General features: G+C 41.0%; 1 protein-coding gene across 1 annotated transcript in view; it reads left to right on the plus strand.

The window, feature by feature from the left end:
- Positions 1–2,017: 2,017 nt before the first annotated feature.
- ADPRS (ADP-ribosylserine hydrolase) overlaps positions 2,018–24,377 on the plus strand; it is a 51,546-nt gene continuing 29,186 nt past the window's right edge. The window contains exons 1-2 of the mRNA XM_069223836.1: positions 2,018–2,389; positions 17,250–17,346. Coding sequence (XP_069079937.1) covers positions 2,215–2,389; positions 17,250–17,346 — 272 coding nt within the window. The 5' untranslated portion in view covers positions 2,018–2,214. The remainder of the gene's footprint in view (positions 2,390–17,249; positions 17,347–24,377) is intronic.

Consider the following 24,377-nt stretch of genomic DNA (forward strand, 5'->3'; position numbering starts at 1 on the left):
TGTTTTAATATAATTGCATTCATGTATGGTTTTCCTTGTGTCTTGCATTATAATAGGAACCCATTCCTAAGGGTGGTGGGCTCACTCTCTGCTGATCTTTAGGAGGTGACACCATGTCAGTCTGTTGTCTGATTTAGGACATATTTTAATTCAGCTGAACCTTATTTTGTTCTGTTGTTTTATTATTACACTTTATACTGAACATTATGCTATTCCTTGAGCTAAGTGACTAACTAATTGACTTCTAACCACTTAATCAGGGTCAGACTGGCCGATAGGGCAATCCGGCACTGCTCGATGGGCTGGTTTGACAGGTCAGTATGTAGGTCGTTTTTTTTAGCAGATTATGGGCCTGTTTTATGGGCAGAAAGGTTGCTTCGTGCTGTTGATTTCCCTGATATCACCACAAACATTAGCTGCACCAAACTAAAATGCATGCAGTCTCCTGTACACTGAAAATCACCTATGCAGAGCTAACGGGCTGCTTGCTTACTGCTCCTTCAATCTGCACTGTGCCACATCCCATGTGGTCACTTCCTCTAAACAAGGAAATGATTATGGAATGCTGGTGGCCATAGTGTATCATTGTTTAGCACTCCAAGATGGCAAACATGTTTGTTCTAAATATGGTGCCCATAATGGTGTTTTAAAGCAAGAGACTATGTAAAATACCATTGCAAGATGGACCCTGCTGCTATGTTTAGGGATATTATTGCAAGCATATGCCTGCTGTTTAGAAAATATTATCTTTTTTCTACCTGTGTTCTTGTAATTTATCTTGCATATGTTGTTGATTTTATGCGTAAAATACTATGGCTGTGTCAATGGGTGAATGCAAGAAAGAGTCAGTGGATGGATGAACTGATTCATGAGAGCAAAGATGTGCATTAATGATGGCTTATGAGTGCTTAAAACCAATGACACAAAAGACGTTTTCATTCATAAGACAGACCTATCAGCACTGCCAATGTGTGTTACTGCATGGTAAATGCATAGACCATACACCTAACACAAGTTAATTATGTTCTTTCTGTTCACATGCAACCATTTTCTTACAGTTCTTTTCTCATGCAGACCCTCCCTTATGAATGTCCGGATGAAGGCCTGCTGCCCTTTCCTTTTTTTCTTTCTGTTAGGTCTTTACAAGTACAAAATTGGCCTGATTTTTAAATGAGGCCCTCTTTTTTTTTTTTTTTAGCTATCTGCTACATTAATGGGGGGCCACTTATATTTTGGTGCCTGGGACTATTTTTTGTTCAAGTCAAACCCCGAACCTAAGTTTGCTTTCTGCAACAATCTGAATCCTTTAATAAACCTTCATTGTTTCATTTTAAAAATGTGTCTCCTTTTCATTGTAACGCCTAATGGGCTTTACTATTTATATTGTATTTTGCCTTGAAATAGATGGCTAGGTTAAGTTGAGTCCTTAGGGGTTTAACACCGCTACCAGTCTATCAGATATTTTACATCAGTAAAAAAAAAAAAAAACATGAACTCCATGTGCATTTTTTTTAAAACAACACATTAATGAAGTCATTCAAAAAATGTTAGAAGACCCTTTTAAAGTAAGTTTGACCTTTTATAAATATTTGTTTGATTGTCATTAAGCAATGCTTAATTGACGTTATAAACTGAGCTCGGTAATTACGTTTTTAAACTGCTTGTACAAAGTAAATAAAAAGTGCTTCTTTTTTTTACGCGTTAGCCACATGCTGTTTATTCGTTTAATTTCTGTATTCTCACTTTATTAAACCTACGGATGGTGCGGGCATGGAAGGTACAGAAATAATCTGCTGCTGGGCCATTATTCTGAAATACGGAAAAAGCTGCCAGCTGGACGCAGGGTTGAAAACACCGTAAGATCCAATTTCAAGTGTATGATATACGGTGGAGAGACAAAGGTAACAAAACACCTGAGCCTTCCAGGGACACTGACTAAGAAGGAATTACACTTACTAACAATAGTGAGGGACTCCGTACACCCCTGTCACTCCCGACCTCTCCCCTTACAAGTTTTAATAAGAGAAATAACTCTATTCCAACATGGCCGTCTTGTTTCCAGCCGCTGTAGACAATTGATAGCCTCGACTTCCGTGACTTTACACTTCTGCAATTTCCGTGTGCGAAGGCCGGGGGCGTTCCCTCTGTTGTCTCCTCGGTCGTACCTACTGCAAGTGGCTCCGGTGCTGCTGTGTCTTCCCAACCGGCCGCAGGATGTCGGTGCCCGGCTCTCTGCTCCGGCCAGCTAGCCTATCTCGTTTTCGAGGAGCCCTGCTCGGCGCTCTGATGGGCGACTGTTTCGGGTCCGAGTTCGAGGGACAGAATTCAATGCGAGCTGCGACCGTGATCCGGACCGTGCGGCGGATGGAGGAGGAGGACCGTGGGCAAGGTCTGGGGAAATAGGGAAAACCTTAATCGGTGTCACTGTTAAAAGAATACTAAAAGTAAACTGAGCGTTCATTTGTAGGATACATTCTAAGTATAAGTCAGACCAGTGTGTGCTACTTTACATTTGCAACAAAAAACTCCGTGTTACCGTGGCAGGCATGAGCTGGTGATTTTGCTACCTTTCTTATTTAGGTACAAGGGTGTGGCGTTTCTAGAACAAGCATCGGAATCACTAGCAGCGTTCGGCAGGTGCTAAGGATAATGCAAGCTGTTGCACTATGCGGATTCTATATTTGTCAATTGGCTGTGGTCATTCGAGCGTATAGTTTGCCTTGTTTATTTTCAAAATATGCGACCTTTTCCTGGTTGATGGACACCGTAGAAATGTATTGCGGCATGTGGGACCCTAGTAGCTTATACGTTTTAGCATAGAGCAGGACTTGTTGATTAATACTCTGGGGACAAACGGGCAAGGATTATTTCCTTTTTTAAGACACGTGGATGAAAACAGAAAAGAAACACAAGAAGTTCGTGAGAAAGGCATAGAACGTTTGAAAACGCGAACTTTCTTAATGTGATTAATAAACGTATTCATGCGGACGTGGAGCTGAGGAGGCAGTGGACTATTTTTTGACAGCAGAATGGGCAGTGACGGCTACGTGTAATTCCGGTGTGATGTATGACCAGTCACTAAGGATCGGTTATTAGCGCTTTGCTATGAAATGAGTGTGGTTAAGCGGCGAAGACAGTTACTATAGCAAAGTCCATGTCGTATAAGAACACATGTAAAATGCAGTAGTGACGTGTGTAGTCAGAAAGGAGGGTCTGGATGAGAAAAGAACCATAGAAAAATGGGTGCATATGGATATGAAGAAAATAATGTACGTGTGTTAAGTGTTTGCATGCATTTATCATACAATAACAAGCACTGGAAATGCAGTAAGGTCTGGCTTATGAATGAAAGTGTCTTTTGTGTCATTGAAGACACTCCTAAGTTATCCTAAATGCACTCTGTCGCTTATCTTTGCTCTTGTGAATCCGTTCATCCTTCCACTGACTCATTCTTGCATTCAACCTCTGACAACAGTAAATTACACATAAACTCAACAACAGATGCAAGATAAATTTCAAGAACACAAGTAGAAAGAAAAGATACTTTGCTGTTTTAAAAACAGCTGGCATATACTTGCAATAACAACCCTAAACATAGCAACATTTGTCCATCTTGCAATGTTATTCTAGTCTGTTGTTTTAAAACCCCAACATAGCCCCCACGTTTAGAGTCAACATGTTTGCCATCTTGGAATGATAGAACAATGATACACTATGGACAACAGCATTCCATAATTGTCCTCTTGTGTTTTTTTCAGTAAGTGACCATGCAAGATGTTTGCACTGCATTTTAAAAGAGCCTGTTAGCTCTTTGTGAGAAGCTATAGTAGCCTCTTTAAGGAAAAAAACAAACAGGGATGTGGAATTCCTATTGCCCCACACCCGGGTCAAGGGCAAGAAGTTTTCATGTTTATTTTTTCCTTGGGACAAGTAGGCCCAACCCCCTGCAGCACAAACCCTTTGGTTGCCAGTTTACACAGACGGGAACTCTCTGCAGTTGAGGTAATGTGTGCCCATATGTTGATGCTGTTTGAACTTGTATTTATGGTTCATTAATGAAAATCCTTCATTATTAGGGTGAGCACCATAAATAAATGTTTTACGGTCACAGTGCACTACTGACAATGGTTCCAGTAAAAAAAAAAAAAAAAGTGTACACACGTTTGAAAAGTTTAGCAATAGGACGCTAAGTATAATGCTCCCAGAATGCTCTCTGATTAGATGCAAATATTTGCAGAAGCTTATAAGCAAGAATCACGTTTTTTTGCTTTCAAAATAAAATGTTCAGAAAAAAATGCAAGTAGAAAAAAAATGTTTTGCTACAATGAAATTTTAGGTGCTATTTCTCTGAAGTGTCATTTAATAAAATGTTGATGCATGTTAGTATTTCTAATGGAAAATCAGTGTAACCATTTTCAACAAGATTATAGGAAGCATGAAAATAAACAAGCACTGGCAAAGCCAACTGATCCGACATTTTTTTGTGAGTCTTTTGGTTTAGTCAGTGCATGTCTTGTTTTGAGATGGCTTTTGTAACACTTTATTGTTGTGAGAGCTGTCAGCCCTCACCATTGTAACGAACACTGAGAAAAATAAAAAAGCTTTTGTTCTCAAAAAGCACACATTGCCACCAGTGGCGTAACAAAGGCCCTGCAGCCCCTCTACAGGGGCCCTCCCTCAGCAAGGCACCTACCCTGAGTGAGTCTGGAGGGGGCCCCCCGCTCTATATTCTTTGCGGGGGGCCCCCTCTCTATATTCTTTGCGGGGGCCCTCTCTATATTCTTTTTAAGGGGGGCCCTCTAGTTTTGTTACAACACTGATTGCCAAAGTAGTTTCCCGCACTAAACAAATTTACTTTGTGTGCCAATATGGTCCTGTGGAAGAGCAGAATGTGATCATTCACAGTAAAGCCAGCTGATAGAGAGAGAAATAGAAGTTTAATAAAAACTAAATGTCTTTGTTAATGCCAGACCTAATTAGGGACCCAATTCTTAAAAAAAAAAAGTCTCAAAAGTGCACCCATAGAATTAGTGGTGTTCATGAATGCAGAAGAACTTACAGAACTAGACCAGGGAATCGTACTCCTAGAAAATATTTGTTAGCTGTATTTTAGCACAAGCAAATATGCATGTGTGGATTTGCTCATGTGAAAATATATTGAGCATTTGCAAGTTCACCCCCCTCCCAGCTTTTTTCCCTAACCCTTGAAGAACCTTTACTTCTGCCATTGTCAGGAGTAAACTTCCAACGTTTCTCACTATGGGACAAGATTAGAGAAGAGCCGGTGAAAATCCTTAAAACATGCAAGTTAGTAGGTTTGCAGACTCAAAGGCATTCCAGCCTTGGAACTTCTGCTGCTTCCTCCAGCCCCGGTATGTAGATCGGCAGAAAGGCGGCAAAATAAGGAAATTGCTGTCGTAGGGATTGAAACTGCAAGTATTCAAGCCCTACTATAGTAATCAGAGAGGCTATTGTCAGATTGCTTACATAATGGGATTGCTGCCATAGTTTCGCGCCACACCACATGGCACCAAAGGGACAAGTAGATTTTTTTACAGGATAAGTAGGTTTAAGAAGCAACCTGTCCCATGGACAAGTAGATATTTTATTAAATATCACACCCCTGAACAAATAAAAAGAGGAAAAGCAAGGAAATAAAAGGGAAGCTATAAAAAGTAGAACCCTGAAAACAAAGTGACTGGCCAACTAGCTATTACACTAAAGCACATTCATTTTTAGGTGGAGGAGCACACATGATCAGAAATGCTACCTTTCACAGGCTAAGAGAGCGAGTGGCAGATGCGGACTAAACTATTACCCCATGCAACATGCTACCATGGATAGAAGCAGAGTGTAAATGACACTCCTAGACCAATGGCGCCAGAAAGCTGACCAAAAGACCCTATACATATCTATATGGATATATATATATATACATCCATGGATGTATGTAGTATTTATTTTATGATTTTTCTTTATTACAAGATCCTGGCAGATAGCTATGTCTGTCAGGCATCCCAAAGAGATTCTAGCAAAATTTATTACAGTGCAAATCTTTTACCCAAATAACAAAGTCCTTCCCCACAAAGGTAATCTGTGAGATTTCATGTGACATAATACCCTACTTCAGGCCTTATCACAGTGCAAAAAAGCTACTCTTCAAGGCCTACATATGTGCTACATAATAAATGAATCAGGCTTACTACCTTTTGTCATAACATTTCATAATAATCAGAGCAGACCTATGGCATCTGCAATCCAGTGTCCCAGTGAACCATAGCTGTTATCATTGATTTGTCACCATAACCTGCTAAGGCATACTGTATTGAGCTTGATCTTTCCCATATTGCAACCCTCTGGCATACAGTAATGACATTCAAAAAGTATGCAAAATTACATTTGGCAACACAAAATATCTGTGCTAAGAGGGTCTAACAAGGATTCTGACTGTGCAAACCTTCTATAACCACAGTTTGTCAGAGGGAGTAACGAACACCCAAAAACCTGCCTATTATGATAAACTGAAGTTCTATGTTATAAAATACAAAGCAGTAGACTTCAACAGAGACTGATAACAATCCACCCTTAAATACTGTTGGGACGGAAATGTCCAATTTATGTGTACCCCTACCCTGAGAGCAAAACTGTATTGATGTCTGGATCCCTAATGCTGATTTTTGTTGGCATAGGTCAGTGTTTCCCAAAGTGTGCGTCGTGGCCCCCTGGTGCACCATCAGAACTCACCAGGGGCGCCGCACACTTCAAGGGAACACTGAAATGCTTTCATTTTCGTACTACCTTACGGCCCCATTCTAAAAATGCCTTCCATTTAGAATGGAGCTGTATAGGAGTATGGAAACAAACGAATCACAGTGGAAATAAATCGAACTTGTTAGGCTTTTGCAATGTTATGTTGTAAGTTGTAAAACCCAACAAGTTTGATTTGCGTCCACTGCGAGTCTCTCTTTCATACTACCGTACAGCTAACAAAGCTGCATGGTAGTATGAAAGAGAAAGACTTGCAGTGGACCAAACCAAACTTGGTGGATTTTACAACAGACATCATAACATTGCAAAACCCTAACTAGTTTGATTCATCTGCACTGCGATTCTTTCTGTTTCATACTACTGTACATCTCCATTCCAAAGACAAGTTACGTTTAGAATGGAGCCGAACAGTAGTATGAAATAGAATCACAGTGGAAATAAATCAAACTTGTTAGGGTTTTGCAGTGTTGCTTAGTAAATTGTAAAACCCATCAAGCTTGATTTGTTTTCACTCAGTGTTTAATTATTTATAAATAAAAACGTACCTGAAAGCTCTCCTCTGAAACACGTGGCTGCTGCAATTAAATAAACATGCACAGGACATTGGGGCAGTGGTAATCCTAAAGCCATCTTGGGCCTCTTCAATCCATTTACAGCCTCTCCCTGCCCCTTCAGTTCACTCTTGCATATGTCTCCCAATGTGGAGCTTTTCAGTCCTTCTCTTCCTTCGTCTTTCCCATATGTGCCTTTGCTCGCAGTAAATGCCTGATGCAGAAAACTAAGGCCCATATTTATGAAAAGTTTGTGCTGCATTTGCGTAATTTTTTTAATGCAAAAGCGGCGCAAACTTACAAAATATAATTATATTTTGTAGGTTTGTGCTGCTTTTGCACCAAAAAATAATGCAGATCTGGCGCAAACTTTTCATAAATATGGGCCTAAGTGTCAGTTCTTAAAAATAAGTGCCGGTTCCCCCCACTGGAACGCCACTGCTTAATTTGTAGATAAAAATGTGCTGGTGCTCAAAGCTCTCTTTTGAAATAAGCGGATGCTGAATTTAAATGTGCGAGCCTTCTCGGGCCTCTTTAATTCATTTACAGCCAATCCCTTTCCTTAAGCTCACTCATGCAGCTTTCTACTTTCTCCCTTTGTGATGCTTTGTAGTTTTTCTTTTCCTCCACATTTCCCATATGAATCTTTTGCTCTCATTAAATGTCTGATGCAGAAAACTGGAAACCACCTTCTCAAATTAAGCCCTGCGGAAAGCACTGGCTCAAATTAAGCACTGTTTGCACTGCGATTCTTTCTCTTTCATACTACCATACGGCTCCATTCTAAAGATGTTATGTTTGGAACAGAGCCGTACGGTAGTATGAAAAAGAAAGAATCACAGTGCAAAAATCAAACTTGTTAGGGTTTTGTAATGTGCATTTGCAGCTCTGAGTAACCCATGTGGGAATGCCATGTGGGGGTGTTATGGAAGACACAGCTTTCAGCGTCAAAATAAATCGAATATGCCAATCATGGATAAGTCCATTACATACACATTTTGTAAAGGAACACTTGCACTTTAGCACTGGTTAGCAGTGGTAAAGTGCCCAGAGTAACAAAAACAGCAGAATCAGAGTCCAGCACACATCAATAACCTTGGGAAAAGAGTCAATAAAAGGTTAAGGGAAACCACGCCAAGGATGAAAAGTATAACAACGTGGAAAATTACTTGAAGCTTTTAACGTGGAGGTGGCTAATGCTAAAATAAAGTCAATAGATAAAATGAAGCTGGTGGTCACTAATGTGACGGTGTGCTGCTAGGCTAAGTGCAACATGGAGTCAGTGGTCAAAACACACATATCATTACACCAAGAAATCCATTATCACCGTCCCTGCAGCCAGGAGCACTAGTGCCTGTATGCTTGCCAAGGCCAGTGTTCCCTGTGAGGGAGATAACAGCGTTGGATTGAGAGGTCCAGTGGGGAGCCCTGTTGAGTAGACTTCCTGTGCGAGGTGTGGGGAAACAGCTGCTGCACCGATTGGGCCATTTCCCATGTGCTGGACTGATTTAGTGATCCCCCGCATGCCAAGAGAGGCATAACGGTGCTGAAGACTGCTGTGCGGTAAGGGCCGAAGACTTGTGCAGTTGCAGTGCGGTGACCGGGCCGGAACCCTTGGGCAGTGAGCGGTGGTGACCAGTAGGTCGCAGGGAGCAACAAAGACTGCAACTTGATCGACGGCCCCACCCCCGATAAGTAAGGATGCTGTGGGACCAAGAACAGGATCGTCATAGCCATCCTTCCCATCTGGAGCGTGTGAACACTTCCCCCACGGAAGCTGCAGTAGACCTTCGATCGCTACAGAAGAGTGACTGTGAGGGAGCGAGCGAGCGTGTGTCGCTGAGTGCAGCCACTGAGTTTGTGTGCAACTGACTCACCGACCTTGGACTAGAGCAACAAAGATTGCAACTCGATCGACGGCCCCACCCCGATAAGTAAGGATGCTGTGGGACCAAGAACAGGATCGTAATAGCCATCCTTCCCATCTGGAGCATGTGAACACTTACCCCACTGAAGCTACAGTAGACCTTCGATCGCTACAGAAGTGTGACTGTGAGGGAGCGAGCGTGTGTCGCTGAGTGCAGCCACCGAGTTTGTGTGCAACTGACTCACCGACCTTGGACTAGAACAACAAAGACTGCAACTCGATCGACGCCCCCCCCCCCCCCATAAGTAATGATGCTGTGGGACCAAGAACAGGATCGTCATAGCCATCCTTCCCATCTGGAGCATGTGAACACTTACCCCACGGAAGCTGCAGTAGACCTTCGATCGCTACAGAAGAGTGACTGTGAGGGAGCGAGCGTGTGTCGCTGAGTGCAGCCACTGAGTTTGTGTGCAACTGACTCACCGACCTTGGACTAGAGCTGCTGCGAACGCTCGCAGACAGGGTGAATTCCCGGACTCTGACTGCTTTACTTTTGCCAGAGTGAGTAAGACTTATTTCAGGTCTGACGGCCCTGGGGGAACTTGCTCCCAAATCAAGCGCATGTGCGCTGAAACTCTTTTGACTTTAAATCGGAGTTGTAGTGGACTCTTAAGACTCGGACTACTGGTGGGTTATTCCCTGGAGGTTACAAGTAGAGAATGGTAAAATAACCACAATCGCTCATGCATGGGATGAGTGAGACCGGGAACTGCCAAAGAGGCAATAGAACCCCAACCTCAGGGGAGGACTGAGCAATTGTGTGTGCATGTCCTATTCTTCATTTGTGTAGTTAGCAGTAGAAATAAAATACTTCTTTTTAGTTATAAAAGTGAGTGTTTGGCTGGACAATGATTTATTACAGCTACTGCACATACTTGAGTTGTTAGCCTGTATTGACCCCCTTACAATCCCCACCAGGAAACACTGGACTGCTCCAATTGCACATACCCTGAAAGTCAATTGTTGGAGAACTTTACCCAATTACTCAGGATCCATTGTCGGGCCCTGGGAAATCAGGAGTAAAAGGCCTCTACTGTCACGGTTGTGGGGCCCTATAAAAGAGATTGTGACAAATACCTATTGACTTCAGCATATGATTTTTCACAATCAATATATCAGACCCACTGCCTTTATTTATTGTACTTTTTCAAAACAAATAATCAGGCTTATAACCTTTATCATTGGCTTATTACAATAACCAAGTCAGACATAATGTGTTGGGCAAAATCTATCCCACAAGGTAACTATTGGGTGTACCATAATTAAATTACAAATTAGTACAAAATTAACACTGTCACAACTATTCCCATGGTTTGTTTCGATGGGCCATCAACAGCGAAACCCTTGATTACTATGGTAATCAGCAAGATATTGTGTAACAAAAGTATTGCCTACAAGGTTTAGTACAGTGTAATAACAATCCACCCACAAACGCTGAGTGCTTTAAATACATGATTTTCATAATAATTCAGGCCTACTTGCTTTGCCATACGTTTTTGTTATGAACGGCTCGCACGCAAGGCCTGCGACTTAACTTTTCCCAGTGACCCACTAAGGCAGTGGCATTTGCCATCTGCTTTGCACTATAATCAACGTGGGTCTACAGGAGTAGGTATGAATAGCAGCCATCGTTCATGGACTTATAAAATTGGAAATATGTACAAAATTATAGTTGACAAAACAGTATACAGTTCCTGCCTGTAGGGCCTACACACTGTGAGAATCCTTGTCCGACTCTACTCGCATCGTTTTCAGAGTGGTTGCCAACACCAAAACCCTTGCCAGCTATGGTAATTTGAGAGATTACAACTCACAAAATATCTGCCTACAGCCTGAAACAGTTTGATAACAATCCACTGTTGGAGGCTTATTGTCTTTAACACATGGTTTTAAACCCTTCTGCCTTTGTCATATCTTTTCATAATATGTTATCCGGCATCACTTTTTTCAATGCCCAAGTCAGACACATAGCTGTTGGCGTGCCATCTTAAATATCTGGGGCCTACTGCACTGAGCATAAGCTTTCCCACAAGGCAGCAGTTAGGCATACATTCTTAAAAAAAGTAGGCAAAATTACAGTTGACAAAGCAAAATACTATCCTAAGAGGGTCTGACAAGGATTCTCACAGTGGAACTCTCCTATCCCAAAGGTTTGCCAGAGGAAGTAACCAACACTTCAATCTGTGCCTACTAGGGTAATCTGTGAGATTCCATGTAACAAAATATCTGTATGCTTTACTACAGAGTACTACCAGTCCACCTTTGAATGGCTGTTGACAATACATAGGTCAGGCCTACTGCCTTTATCATACATTTTCATAGCAATCAAGCCCTTTAATGTTTATCACTGCCTTTCACCGTAACTAAATCAGACTTATTGTGTTTGGCATAAACTTTCCCACAAAGCAATTATCAGGTATTCCTTAATAAAATTACAAATATATTCAAAATTACAGTTGTCAAAACAATTTAAAATCCCACCTGAGAGAGCCTAGAAAGGAATATCATAGAGTCCATTTTCTCTCCTTTTGTAAAGATGGATCACCAACACCAAAACCCTTGCCTACTACAGCAATCTGTGAGATTCATGTAAGATCACTCCTGCCTATATGCTTTAACACGGTGTCACCACAATCCACCCTTAAAAGCCTATTGCCTTTAATGTATGCTACTCATAGTAAGTAAGTCAGGTCTACTGGCGTTGTCAATAAGCAGATCAAACCTAATGGAATCTGGCATAACATTTCCCAATGAACTAATGAGGCCTTTAGCCTTTACTGGTGCCTTGGCACAGGCCTGTTTAAGTGAATGCATGTAAGCTTGCATCTGTGCATAGTTATAAATTCACAAAAACATAGAAAAATACAATCTGCAAAACAATATACCACCCTTCTCAGTAGTGCCTAATAAGAATCATCACAGTGAAAAACCCCTTGGGGGTTTATAAGAGTGAATGGCCAACACCAAAACCCTTGCCTACAACAGTACTCGGTAAGGTTACATGTAACAAAATTCCTCTCCGGAAGCTGTAATGCAGTGTGATAATGGTGGTAAAGGCCTACTGGATTTATCAAATGCTTTTCACAGTAGATAATCTAGGTCTGTTGTCTTTGTCATAAGTTTTCATGATAAGCAACTCACATCCATTGCATCAGACATACGTTTTCCCAGTACACTAGTCAGGACTATAGCTTGTAATCTTAACTCGGGCTTACTGATTTGAGTGTCCGCTTTCCCACTAGACCACCATCAGTCACACAGGCCTAAAATTATGAAGGCATACAAAAGACAGTTGGTTTAGCAAAATGCAATCTCTCTTAAGTGAGCTTGACAAGAATGATTTTATAGCAAGTCTGTATCCACAGTTTCTCCTCAACACCAACACTAAAATCATTACCTACTACAGTAAACGGTGAGATCTCATTTAACAAAATGCTTATCTGCAGGCTTTCATAGAGTAATAACAATCTATCATGTATTGCTCTGGTAGAGAGTCTCTAGCATTTATTTGTTTCTAAATGTCTTAACTCACTGCTGTGACATAGCAACAGTTGCTAAAAAAAAAAAAACTTGTTACCCACTGTTGCTGCGTCATAAAGGCATTCCAGGCCAGACTGACAGGCCTACCGGAGAGCCTGTCAGCACAAGCTTTCACTGAAAGCAGAAAAAAAGCACAGCTGCAGGAGGGGGAAGGAAGGAAGGAAGGGAAGGTGGTGGTGGTGGGGGTTGCTTAAGGATGGTAGATAAGGCAGATAAGGCTTTTTTCTTTTTCTTTACACATTTGGGACAGGGAAGAGCAGCTGTGTTATGTAAGGCGCCTGTTATTCCTCTGCCCCTGTGTGCCAGTTGAAAGCAGGGGCAGATGATTTTCAGGGTTTTGGGGCCCAAACATAACATGGAATTATAGATGAGTAAAAAGTGAATTACGGGAATGTTTTGCACCTTGATGTTCTGCGTGACACCATAGACAACTCGAGCTTCGCTCTAATTGTTTTCAGTCAGAACCCCCTCAGTGAAAAACATTCCCGCAATTCACTTAGAATCTATAATTCTATATTCTATATGTTATGTACGGCTCTCACTGAGAGCCACTAGCATAAATGCCAGAGTCTAAGCCTGGTAATTCACTGCTATGAAGTAGCAACAGTTGTTAACATAAGATGCTACCCACTGTTGCTATGTCATGAACGAAATCCAGGCTGCTCTGGCAGGGCTCTCAGAAAGCCTGTGAGTGCAGAGCTGGCAGAGAAGAGAGCATATCCGGATGGTAGAGGAGGGGGAAATAAGACATGGGGGGTTTGTGGGTGGGTGGTTTGGAGAGGCGACAAGGATATATACTTTGTTGCGATAAAAGAGAGGAGGGACCATGATATGTATAGTTCTCCCATTAATCACACAACATACATTTAGTGATGGCAAACAAGTGAATTATGAGGATGATTTTCATCTCAAGGTTCTGAGTGACATTATAGACAACTCAAGCTTTGCTTTAGTCGTCTATTTGATGTCACTGAGAACTCCTCAGAGTTGACTGATACCCATCTATAATTCTATCTAGTGTTGACATATGATTTTCACAATGAATATATTGGGCATACTTCCTTTATTGTAACATTTCATAATAACCAGGTCAGGCCTATAGCTATGGTGACTGACTTGCCACCATAACCCATTCAGTCCTGCTATATTGAGTATAAGCTTTGACACAAGCCAGAAAATACAATATAAGCACTGTTTTCAGATGAAGCATATAACCTCATCTTGTACTCAGCGAAACCAAGTTGTAGGTGGAGCCTAAGCTCCTCTCAGTAGTACTCTGAATGCTCTTTTTGTTGATGATGTAAGGTCTGGCAACAGCTACACTGTCAAGCCAAACCAATAAAGGCTTTTAGATTAGAGTAGCCCTGGGTATCACATAATGTGCAAAACTGCACATTGAATTTTAAAGTTAATGATGGAAAGGGAAGGGGAGGTGCACATCTGGAAAGCTGCAATACATTCCTCATTACTGCCCTCCTCCCGTCTTTGCTGCTGTCAGAGGAAAACACATATTTATCCACTTATCTAAGACACTTTAACAGCATTTTAGTGCCATGTGAGCCCCAAAAGGTCAAAGCGCATCCTATTGTAAGCTTGATAGTTACCTTTACTAGGTGTTCATAGTGCTGTTGGCTGAGGCAGCTAGATAAAATATTCAAAGTTGCATGGATGGGAAGCACATTTTCTGTGGAAGCACGCTATTTTTGTCCAACCAAAACATGCTCTTGCCACTTAATGTGGAGGTAGGGCTAAAGGCCTTCTCTGTAGTACTCCTGCAAGCTCTTTTTCAGGTTCATAACGTAAGGTTTTGCATCAGTTGTTTATTGAGCCAGAACAAAAATGTTCCCAGTAATTTATAAGAAGTGTGATAAATGTGTATATCTGGTCATTCTGTTAAGGATGGCCTGGGCTTTAAGAAAGGTTCAGGTTTGACTTCCTGTGTTGAGTATCAGGGGTGTGGAATTCCTATAGCCCTACACCCAAGACATATCGTTTGGGGTCAAGAACAACAAGATTTCATGTTTACTTTGTCCTTGGGGCACATAGGCCCAACCCCCTGCACCTCAAACCCCTTGGCTGCCAGTTTACAGAACCACATTATGGAGCAGGGAAGGGAATCGTCTGCAGTTGAGGTGACGTTTATGGCTATATGTTACAAGTTCGAACTTTTATTTATGGTTCACCTTTATTATTAGGATTAGTGCTCTAAATAAATGTAAGCTCGTTCTGCACTACTGGCTGTGGTTCCAGGAAAAAATGGAAAAAGTGTACACATGTTTGCATAGTAAAACAATGAGGTTTTGTATAATGCTTCCGGAATGCTCCCTGAATAAATGCAGATATTTGCAGAAGCTTGAAAGCAAGATTGATGATTCTTTGCTTTCAAAATAAAATGTTCACAAAAACATAAAGAAGGAACAAAATGTTTTTATAAACTGCTGTGGAATTTCAGGTACCATTTCTTTGAAGCATCATTTAGTAAAATGTTTTGATTCATGCCAGTATTTCCCAAAAAATATTCACAGTGGAAAATCAGTGTAACCAGTTTCAACAAGGTTATGGAAAACATGAAAATAAACAAGCATTGGCATATCCAGTAGGTCTGAAATTGGTGGTCAGTCTTTGGGTTTTGTCAATGTGTGTCTTGTTTTGACATGGCTTTTGTAAAACTTTGTTTTGGGAGCTGCCGAGCCCTCACCATTGTAACAAACATCGGCAATAAGCAAAAATATTTTTGGTCTCAAAATGCATGCATTAGCAAAGTAGCTCCTGGCACTGAACAAAATTACTTTGTGCTGATATGGTCCTTGTGAATGAGCAGATTGCTATCACTCACAGTGAAGCCAGCCGATAGATGGATAGAGATAGAATTTAAATAAAAGCAAAAGGTCTTGGTTAACGCCAGACCTGATTTGAAGCCCAATTCTTAAAGTCACAAAAGTGCATGCATATGGTGTATGTTGTTGCATTAGTGCAGATTAAAGTATTTCATGAACTCACAAGAATCTGTAGAAGTAGACTAGAAAATCGTACACCTAAGAAGTATTTGTGAACTGTATTTTAGAATGAGCAAATATGTGTGTGTAGATTTATTCATCTGAAAATACGTTGAGCTTTTACACGTTCTTTCCCTCTAACCACTTTTCCCCAATCGTAGAAGAATCTTTCCTTATGCCCTTGTCAGGAGTAAATTTCCAAACATGCAAGTTAGTAGGTTTGCACATACTCAAAAGGGCATTCCAACCTTGGAACTATTGCTTACTGTTACCTCCAGCCAGTATGTAGATCTTCAGAAAGGTGGCAAAATAATGAAAATCCTAGAATTACAGCCCTACTACAGTATTAGCCCTGGTATAATCAAAGAGGCTATAGTCATAGCTCTTATATAAGGAGATTGCTGCCATAATTTGACATTGCGCTATATGACACCCCAAAGGACAAGTGGATTTTTTTACAGGACAAGATTTGTGAAGCAACTTGTCCCATGGACAAGTAACTATTTTATCAAATTCCACACCCCTGAGTACAATATATTTCAATTTGCAGAAATAAAGAAAGATTATTGTTGTGAAGGATGATAGTGAGGAGGAGGAAGATAACATTTGAGGATGGGATATATTTGCCTTCATTGTACATCATTTTTAAATGACCATTGTTTAAAGGGGATACAGAGAAATAGATATGTAGTGTACCATTGGACTTGGATTGCTAAAATGATTGATAAAATGTCCCTAATATACAGTTATTGGGATGCCAAATCAACTTTTAAAGTGAAATGTTGTAGTGATAAATTAGTAACATCTATTTAGATAACCTGTGGCCGATCACAGGACTAAATCCTTGGTGGTTGGATGTGGATGTAACAAAAAATGAAAGGTTAGAGAAATGGTCAACAAAAGAATGAAGTGAGTTGTAATGAGTGCTAAAATGTGTTAAAAAAGTTCTTGGGCTGGATGAGATGAAGGTCTTGGTGCATTGTGGAGTTTGTTTTATGTCTGTGGATCTTCTGTTTCAAGAATATAAATTGGCAAGGCAGTGAATGAAGAAAGTGATTAGAGATGGACCACATCAAACATAGCCTCCTTTAAGAGAAAGGACACTGGTGTAATGGAACATTGTACAGGGATACAAAAAGGCTTAGAGAAACGTTAGAAGAAATGAGGAATGTGTAAAAGAGCAAATTGTTGAGAGACCAGAAGAAGAACAGCAACTGTTAATCAATGTCACAAATTGGAGGCTGCAGATTTGTTGGAGGGAGTATCTGTAACATTAGTGTTCAAGGTATTTTACTTAGCATGCATTGTTGCCTCTATCACTTTGTGCCCTTAATTAGGCCATATTAAGGAAATGGGAATGTAAATTGGGGTTGGGTGAACATTGGCAGGTATGGGCCTTATTGGCATCAGGAAACCTTGGCAGTAAATGACCGGGATTGTAATCACTCATGTAATTCCTATTTTTAGGTACTTTGGATTTCACGGATGACACAGCCATGGCAAGATCTGTTGTGCAGTCCCTTTTATCAAATGAAGAGTTTGATGAAGTGGATATGGCGAAGAGGTAAGGTGTAACATGCCACGTTTTTACATAGTTCGAAAAAAATATTTCTGAGTTTAACTTTCAGGGAAGCCAGTGAGAAAGGCAAGGAGTCATGTAACCAACCAGGAACAAGATATTTATTGCACTTCAGTACTATGTCTATTCCAATGCTAAGCTCCCAGATGCCCCGTTAGTACTTTGAGTCTCTCAACCCCAACCATATAATGTTCATTCTAAATACAAGTGTTTTACCATTTGCAATACATTTTCTCTACTGTCGCCATTAGATAGGTTGGGACAAATGATGACTTGAACGTACAGTCATTGGCTTTTAAAATGTTTTGTTTTTAAAGTATTGTGGGCCAGATTTACGTTTTGGCACAGGACAACGCCGCAAGCCTTGTGGTGCTGCTGTGCCCCAAAATCTGCGACATAAGGTCCATTCCTGTCCTTTTCCCCTGCGCTGCTGCACAAGCTGCCGTGCGACAACACAGGCACCCTTGCACCATGGTGAGAGGGTTCCTGTGTTGCGGGGATGATTATTTATTTATTTATTATTATTTTTTTGCAGGAAGGTGCACTTTCCTGCACAAAAACAATCCCAAGAGGAAAAAAACAGGGAGAAATAAAGATATTTCTCCCTGTTGCATCACTTCTATGCCTACCCCTGGGGAGGCATATGTTTTTTTTATGCATTCTCATGTTTACAAAACTTTGCAAATCTGTGAACGCTTCAGAATCCATGGGTGATGTATGGGACCCATGCAACATCCATGGTAATGCCTCCCAGGTGCAAATTAAGGCAACACAGCAATTTGTGCTGCATTGCCTTATTCCATTTCTACAAGGATATTTAAAGCCATGCAAATTGGCTTTGCATGGCCTTGTAGATGTGGGTCAGCAGCCTGCGTTGCCAATGCATCAAAAAAGTGACGCATTGGTGGCACAGACCACTTGAAGATCTGGGCCTGTATTTTGAAAGAAGGAAAGTAATTAATATCTCCTGGTTTTTGCATGCTTTTCTCTAATATCTTAAAAATGGCAAAGACTCATTTATCCTAAATTTTGAAGAGAGAGCGCGCCAAGAATGTGCAGATGCCTACATATTACCTATATCACTTGCACTGATTTTTGTATTTCATTAGTATGCTTGAACTTTAAATATGCTCAAAAAGTTTTATATGTGTTCCTTGTCCCCAGCATACCATAACTGTTCATGATATGTTGGCAATTATCACCATTAAGACAAGGCCTGGACTTTGCACAAATTACACATCAAGTGATGAATTGCCACTTTAATGCATATGCAAGCATTATAGCAGGTGTGGGTCTCATAGATAGCTACAGTGTGCCAAGAATTACCACTATTGTGCCTCAGATGCCTTCAATTTGGAAACCATTACCACCGTGTTGTCAGAACAATCACTGTGCTGTAGAGGGCCAAAGTGTGGTGGGAACTACCCCCACAGTGCCAGGATGAACATTATGCAGGGTTTACACACCTTCGTGCATTGGATTTCCACAAGATAGCGAGGCTTCCAGACACACTTACAAGACTGCTATTGATACTGATCGTGAATACTCTTGTGCAGTGCGTATACACAATATGTCAAGAGCGGCTACCATTCTGCTAGAGCCAGATTCATGTCCGAGATATGCATGGAAGCCCACTGTATACCAGAAATTACCTGCATGATTCCAGGGCCAGCTTTTTATGTTGTAAGACAATGCCATAAATGCCTACAAGTTGCCAAGGAAAACCACTGTTGTGCTAGTTTCAGCATTATACAGTGGCGGGCAGTGGGCACAACACCCATGCTCACTCCAAATGTACACACCTTTTGTCCCCATAAAAATGACCACTTCAGCAGAAGTCTTGCTTTTTTAAAATCAAACAGCCGCATGCATCCGCAAGTTTCCCTTAACTAGAGTTCGTAATCCTACCCATCAAGTGCTTGGAAAACAATAACACGCATTTTCACTGCACAAAAAGAAAGATTTAATCAAATGAGAAGAAGCTGACCCTTGGTGTTCTGCCTAATTGTTAATGGCTTTTGACCTGTGGCAGGTGAAGGAAGAACGTTAACAGGACATTGGCAACATTAAACTAATCATCCCCACTGTGTTTATGACATCTGTGTAACACACAAGCAATTACAAATGTCTACAAATAAAAATACACTGGTCTGATCTGGTTAGGAGCAGTTTTAAAGACAATTACAGCTAAATGGTAACATAGTTGAAAAACAATATCTTACGTTGAGTTACATGTATTGTCATTTGATCAAAGAGACTGATACACTTTAAACTTTTTTTTATAAAAACATCAAACATACAGTGATAATTAAAGTCCGCTGTACTGTAGCCATGCAGTTTACTTGTTCCCAAAGAAAAGTAGCACAGGCCATATGTATCGCACTCACAAGGTAACACGACAACTGTTCATATTTGTTATGGAGAGCGGCTCTAGGGTAGCAGGCTAAAGTAAACCTATTAATGAATAGAGTGCTGGTGAGGAAAGCATGTCGGACTTTTCAAAGGGAATCTACCAATAACACGTGCATACAACATTATACAAAATCATTTCCATTACACAGACTATGACGAGCGGACCTTACCTGAACTGCACTTGTGGCGTTTTCTTACAGTAAGTTCTAAGATGCTAAATTAAAAGGTTGGTTTTCATATATAGAGATACAGGCTGTTGTTTCTCTGAGATAATGACAATGGGCACTTAGTTTGCGTCTTCCCTTTCGCCTCCAAGATTTCTGGAACTTGTCGCCTAACAACATAATAGAAAAAAAACTCCATAAAGCAGTGGAGTGAGAGTCTTTGTCAGTAAAGGGTAGCCATATTAACACGGATACATTTCAGTTATGTTAAACCCCAGCGATGCATTGACTGCAGTATTTTTTATTAAGGATCAGCTCTTTTTAAAACTTCTTTTATGTTTGTTGAATCAAGTAACATAAAATACAGCATGTGAATCAAAGTGGTAACTGTCGACGAAGCATAAGCACAGTGACTGATTTATTCAACATGTGAAATTCCTTCAAATTAGCCGAATCGCACTAGTATGGGATTCACGACACAATCACGTCACGTCTTATAATCTGCTAAAAAAAACAGAAAATGAATTACTTAACTTATTAAATATCATTGAAACTTGTACCAACGTCGTCTTCCTTGAGGCTGCAGTAGCAGGTATTGCTGGAGGATTGACCAGATATCCTTAGGCCTGGATTTAATGGGCATTAGATCACAAGACCAGTAGGTCCCAAACCTATTAGAAACATGACCCACTTTATAGAACGACAAACATTTGTGACCCGCTTACCTTTAATGGACATGAGGAGGGCGATTTTTGAATGTAACTTAAGTATCTTGTGGTAGGGCATTGTCATTTACAGACAGCACATTTTACATTGAAATGATCACTAACATTGTACAGACTTACAGGTTTATTCATAAAACTATAGAGCACACAAATTACAATGGATGAAAATCGGGGTTCTATGAATATCTTTCATTTCTGCATCACCAAGTTAAAGTGTCATGATATTTTTTGATCTTATTAAAATCTCTTTTCAGAATTACAAGTGTGCTCAGTGTTTGCTTTCCTAACTGCTGAATACATACAGTTCATTTACAGGTGTTTACATTGTGTTGTGGGTTGCAAAAAAACGACATCCTACAGTCTTTCCTTTCACATTCTCTGTACTTCAGCAAGATTGTCACAAAATTCACTTTGAAAACTCGTGTCACTTTGCATTTACAGAAAGAACAGTAAACACCAATCCTGCAGCAATTTATCAGAAGACGTAACCTGACATTTGACCCCTGAAGCACCTGTAAAAACAAAAGTGAAAAGATAAACTCAGAATTTAAAGGCATGTTTTTTTTATTGCTCAGCTTTTCCCCTCCTACCAGAAATATGCTCGGGATCCACCAGTGAGTCGTGACCTACAGTTTTGGAAACACCGCATTATAAATATTTGCTGTGTTATTGAAGTATATAAGATCCTGGACCTGTTTGTGGGCTATTAGAAGTAGACCCTTCCCTTCTCGTCACAATATGACGTTTAGCTAACAAAAGTGCCAGAGCTGTATATTTTCGGTTTGTGACTGGGAAATCCCTAACTTACCCCAGCAGTGTGCACACAGAGGAGTTGCCTCTAAACTTTCCAAGTTCAACTCGGTGAAAATATTACTCCGATGGATTTGAATACCTGCCACCAAACCAAGTGCATTTTGTCTGCCCAACCCAATTGCATTTTAGATAGATTTCATCTTAGACCAGCTCGTATTTCTGTAGCTTGGTCAGCATATGATAGTATTGTTGGATAAACTGTTTATGCCTTTTCTACTGGTGTAACACTTCTGACTAACGAACAGCAGTATAGCCGCTGTGATGGTGCAGTCTAAGTTGTGATCCCATTGTTGCTGTGCCTGTTTGCCATCCGGGGTATAACACGTAAAGCTAACTTGTAAGGTCTAGAAATCATGTTGTTCAGTTCTTTTGCTTAGATTGAGTACATGCGTAGTGCAAATGAATTTGGCTCTTTAGGAATGTCCGCAGTGGTACCTCTCAATGCCTGTTGGACTCTGTAATACCGAAACACATCAAGGGCCGTCATGCTGGGATCACCCTCCCTCATCTGCTGAAGAGTTTTAAATTTATTTTCTCTGAATGGGTTACCCATATGAACTATAACAAGCCTCTCTGACTTGGTGCTGATGCCTTTATCTTGGAGCATAGGTAGCCACGTACACCATAAGATCTACATTTCCACAGGATAAAGTTAGTCATCTCAGTTTATTTATATTTGAGCCAATCAGGTCAGTATGTAGGTGCATTTTCCAGGCAGAGCTGAGCAAGCCCGCTATAATAGCCTTGAACTCACTCACATCATGTTCAAGCCTTGAGTGTGGTAGGTGATGGGGGCCATGGACCCAATAATGGATGAATTGAGCCTGCGCTACATAGTAATAGAGCTCCAAGTCTGCAGCAACCAGACTACCCTGTTCACATGGGAGAGCCATTGTAACCTCTTTGATTTCTGGCTGTTTGCCGGCCTAGGCAAATCTAGTGAGCAAGTTCTGCAGGTTGCTGAAATAAGCACAAGAGGGGATAATTTATATATTTTCAAATAAATACAACATTCTGGGAAGAATTCAGAGCTTCACAATGGCACTTCTCCTGCAAGAGACCAAGTACGTTTGATCTACCTCTCTATTCGGTTTGTTAACTTGTCAATGGCTGCACTATAGTTACCGGGAAAAACTTCCACAGAGTTCCTGTGCATCATGATCCCAAGGCAGCGTACATGCTCCAGTATCCATTTGAAGAGGAATTCCAGCAGACACTATGATGTAGGCTGTCTGGGAGAAACTAAACTAATTATCCCAGTTTAGTTTTAATCCTGTGAGTCCACCAAAGCACAATATTTCTTGGCTGAACTCTGGTAGATTGCCTACTTTATGTAAGAGATCCTGAAGTCAATCGTAAAGATATGTAAATAGGATTGTCTGTGGCCAGACAATTTCAACCCCCTCTGAGTGTGCCACTCTCTAGGAGTGCAACAGAGTGGTTCATACTTTAGAGGGTATAGGAACAGCAGCCCTGCCTTGTTCCCCTGCAGATAGCAGTTGGATCAATAACATAACTGTTGACCTGGATTCTGTCAGTGAGAACAATGTACAGCAGTCGTACCAATCTGAGGAACACCTCCGCCACACCTATCTTGTCCACGTCTGTAAACTTATATTCCCATACTTCAGAATCAGTGGCCGTCTTGGAATCTGAGAAGACCACAACTGCATTTACTCCAAGGTTAAGCTGTGGATGGTGCTGAAGAAGGTGCTAAAACTGAAGTCAACCTGCCATGATTTTTTAAAAGCGTCACCACCAGGGCTTCTTGCATCGTGAGCAGCAGTTGACTCCTTAGAACCACCTCCTTAAATAGTGCCATAATGTTGGGGGCTATTCCTACACTAATTCTGTATGGAAACTCGTACTTATACAAGCCGTATCAGGAGCAGGGCCATTGGGCATTGTTTTCATGACATATTTTTAGAATCTCCAGTGACAACTGTGCCAGAAGTACCCTTCTGCATGTTTGAGTTAGGCTGTGGTCAACTTATCAAAGAAGCTATCTATTTCAGCTCATGAGATTTTTGTATGAGAGGACGAAAGCTTGTTGTAGTAATGTTTATCAGGTTGGAATTGGGAATGATATATTGGCTAGCCGACAGGAGATTAGCATAAGTGTAGCTAATAAGGGTAAGATGCGTCTCTTGGATAAAGATGAGCAGTAATGTGTAGATTCAGGTCGTCATTTTTTTTTGATAAACAGATTTTATTAATTTTTGTTCATAACTGGCAGGTTTAACTATAAGACACATTATCCATCTGTTACAGTTAGAAATATTAGGTAATGACCAACAAACCTTGAATACCGTTTTGTCTTGCTGAGATTGAGAGTAGACCTGTTTTCAGCATGTATCGGAAACATCATTCCTCTTGACCTATTCATTCGCCCCATACTCGTCCATGTTTGTCAGGCAGACTCTGGCATCATAGACCACTTGCTCCTGCCGAGCACACCAGTCCACTCTTTGCCGCCACACTGCTAGAGTGGGGGGGACCAGGGGACATCCATCGCACAGCCACATCTAACTTTGCAACCAGTAAAGCAGTACTGAGGTACATTCTTTCGGCTCTCGTCCATTCTGAGTCCTCTATCACCCCAAGTAGTAGTATAAGGGGGGTGAGCGGTACCTCCCACCTGATAATTCTGGGTAGTTCATAAGTCACCTCAGCCCAATATGTCAAGATTGCTGTATAATCCCACACCAAATGGTAAAAGTTTGCTGAGGTGTGTCCGCAGGTGGGGCAAGTGGAGTCAGTGGGTAGGCCTGCCTTGTGCAGGTGAGTCGAATATCGTAGGCGGTGTAAAGATAGTATGTTTGGACTAACCGTAGACGTGAGGAAATAGCGAGTTCACTGGGGGCCGTAAGGACATCCAGCCAGTCTTCATTATCTATAGGAC

The sequence above is a fragment of the Pleurodeles waltl genome, chromosome 3_1 (genome assembly GCF_031143425.1).
Source record: "Pleurodeles waltl isolate 20211129_DDA chromosome 3_1, aPleWal1.hap1.20221129, whole genome shotgun sequence".
NCBI lineage: Eukaryota > Metazoa > Chordata > Amphibia > Caudata > Salamandridae > Pleurodeles > Pleurodeles waltl.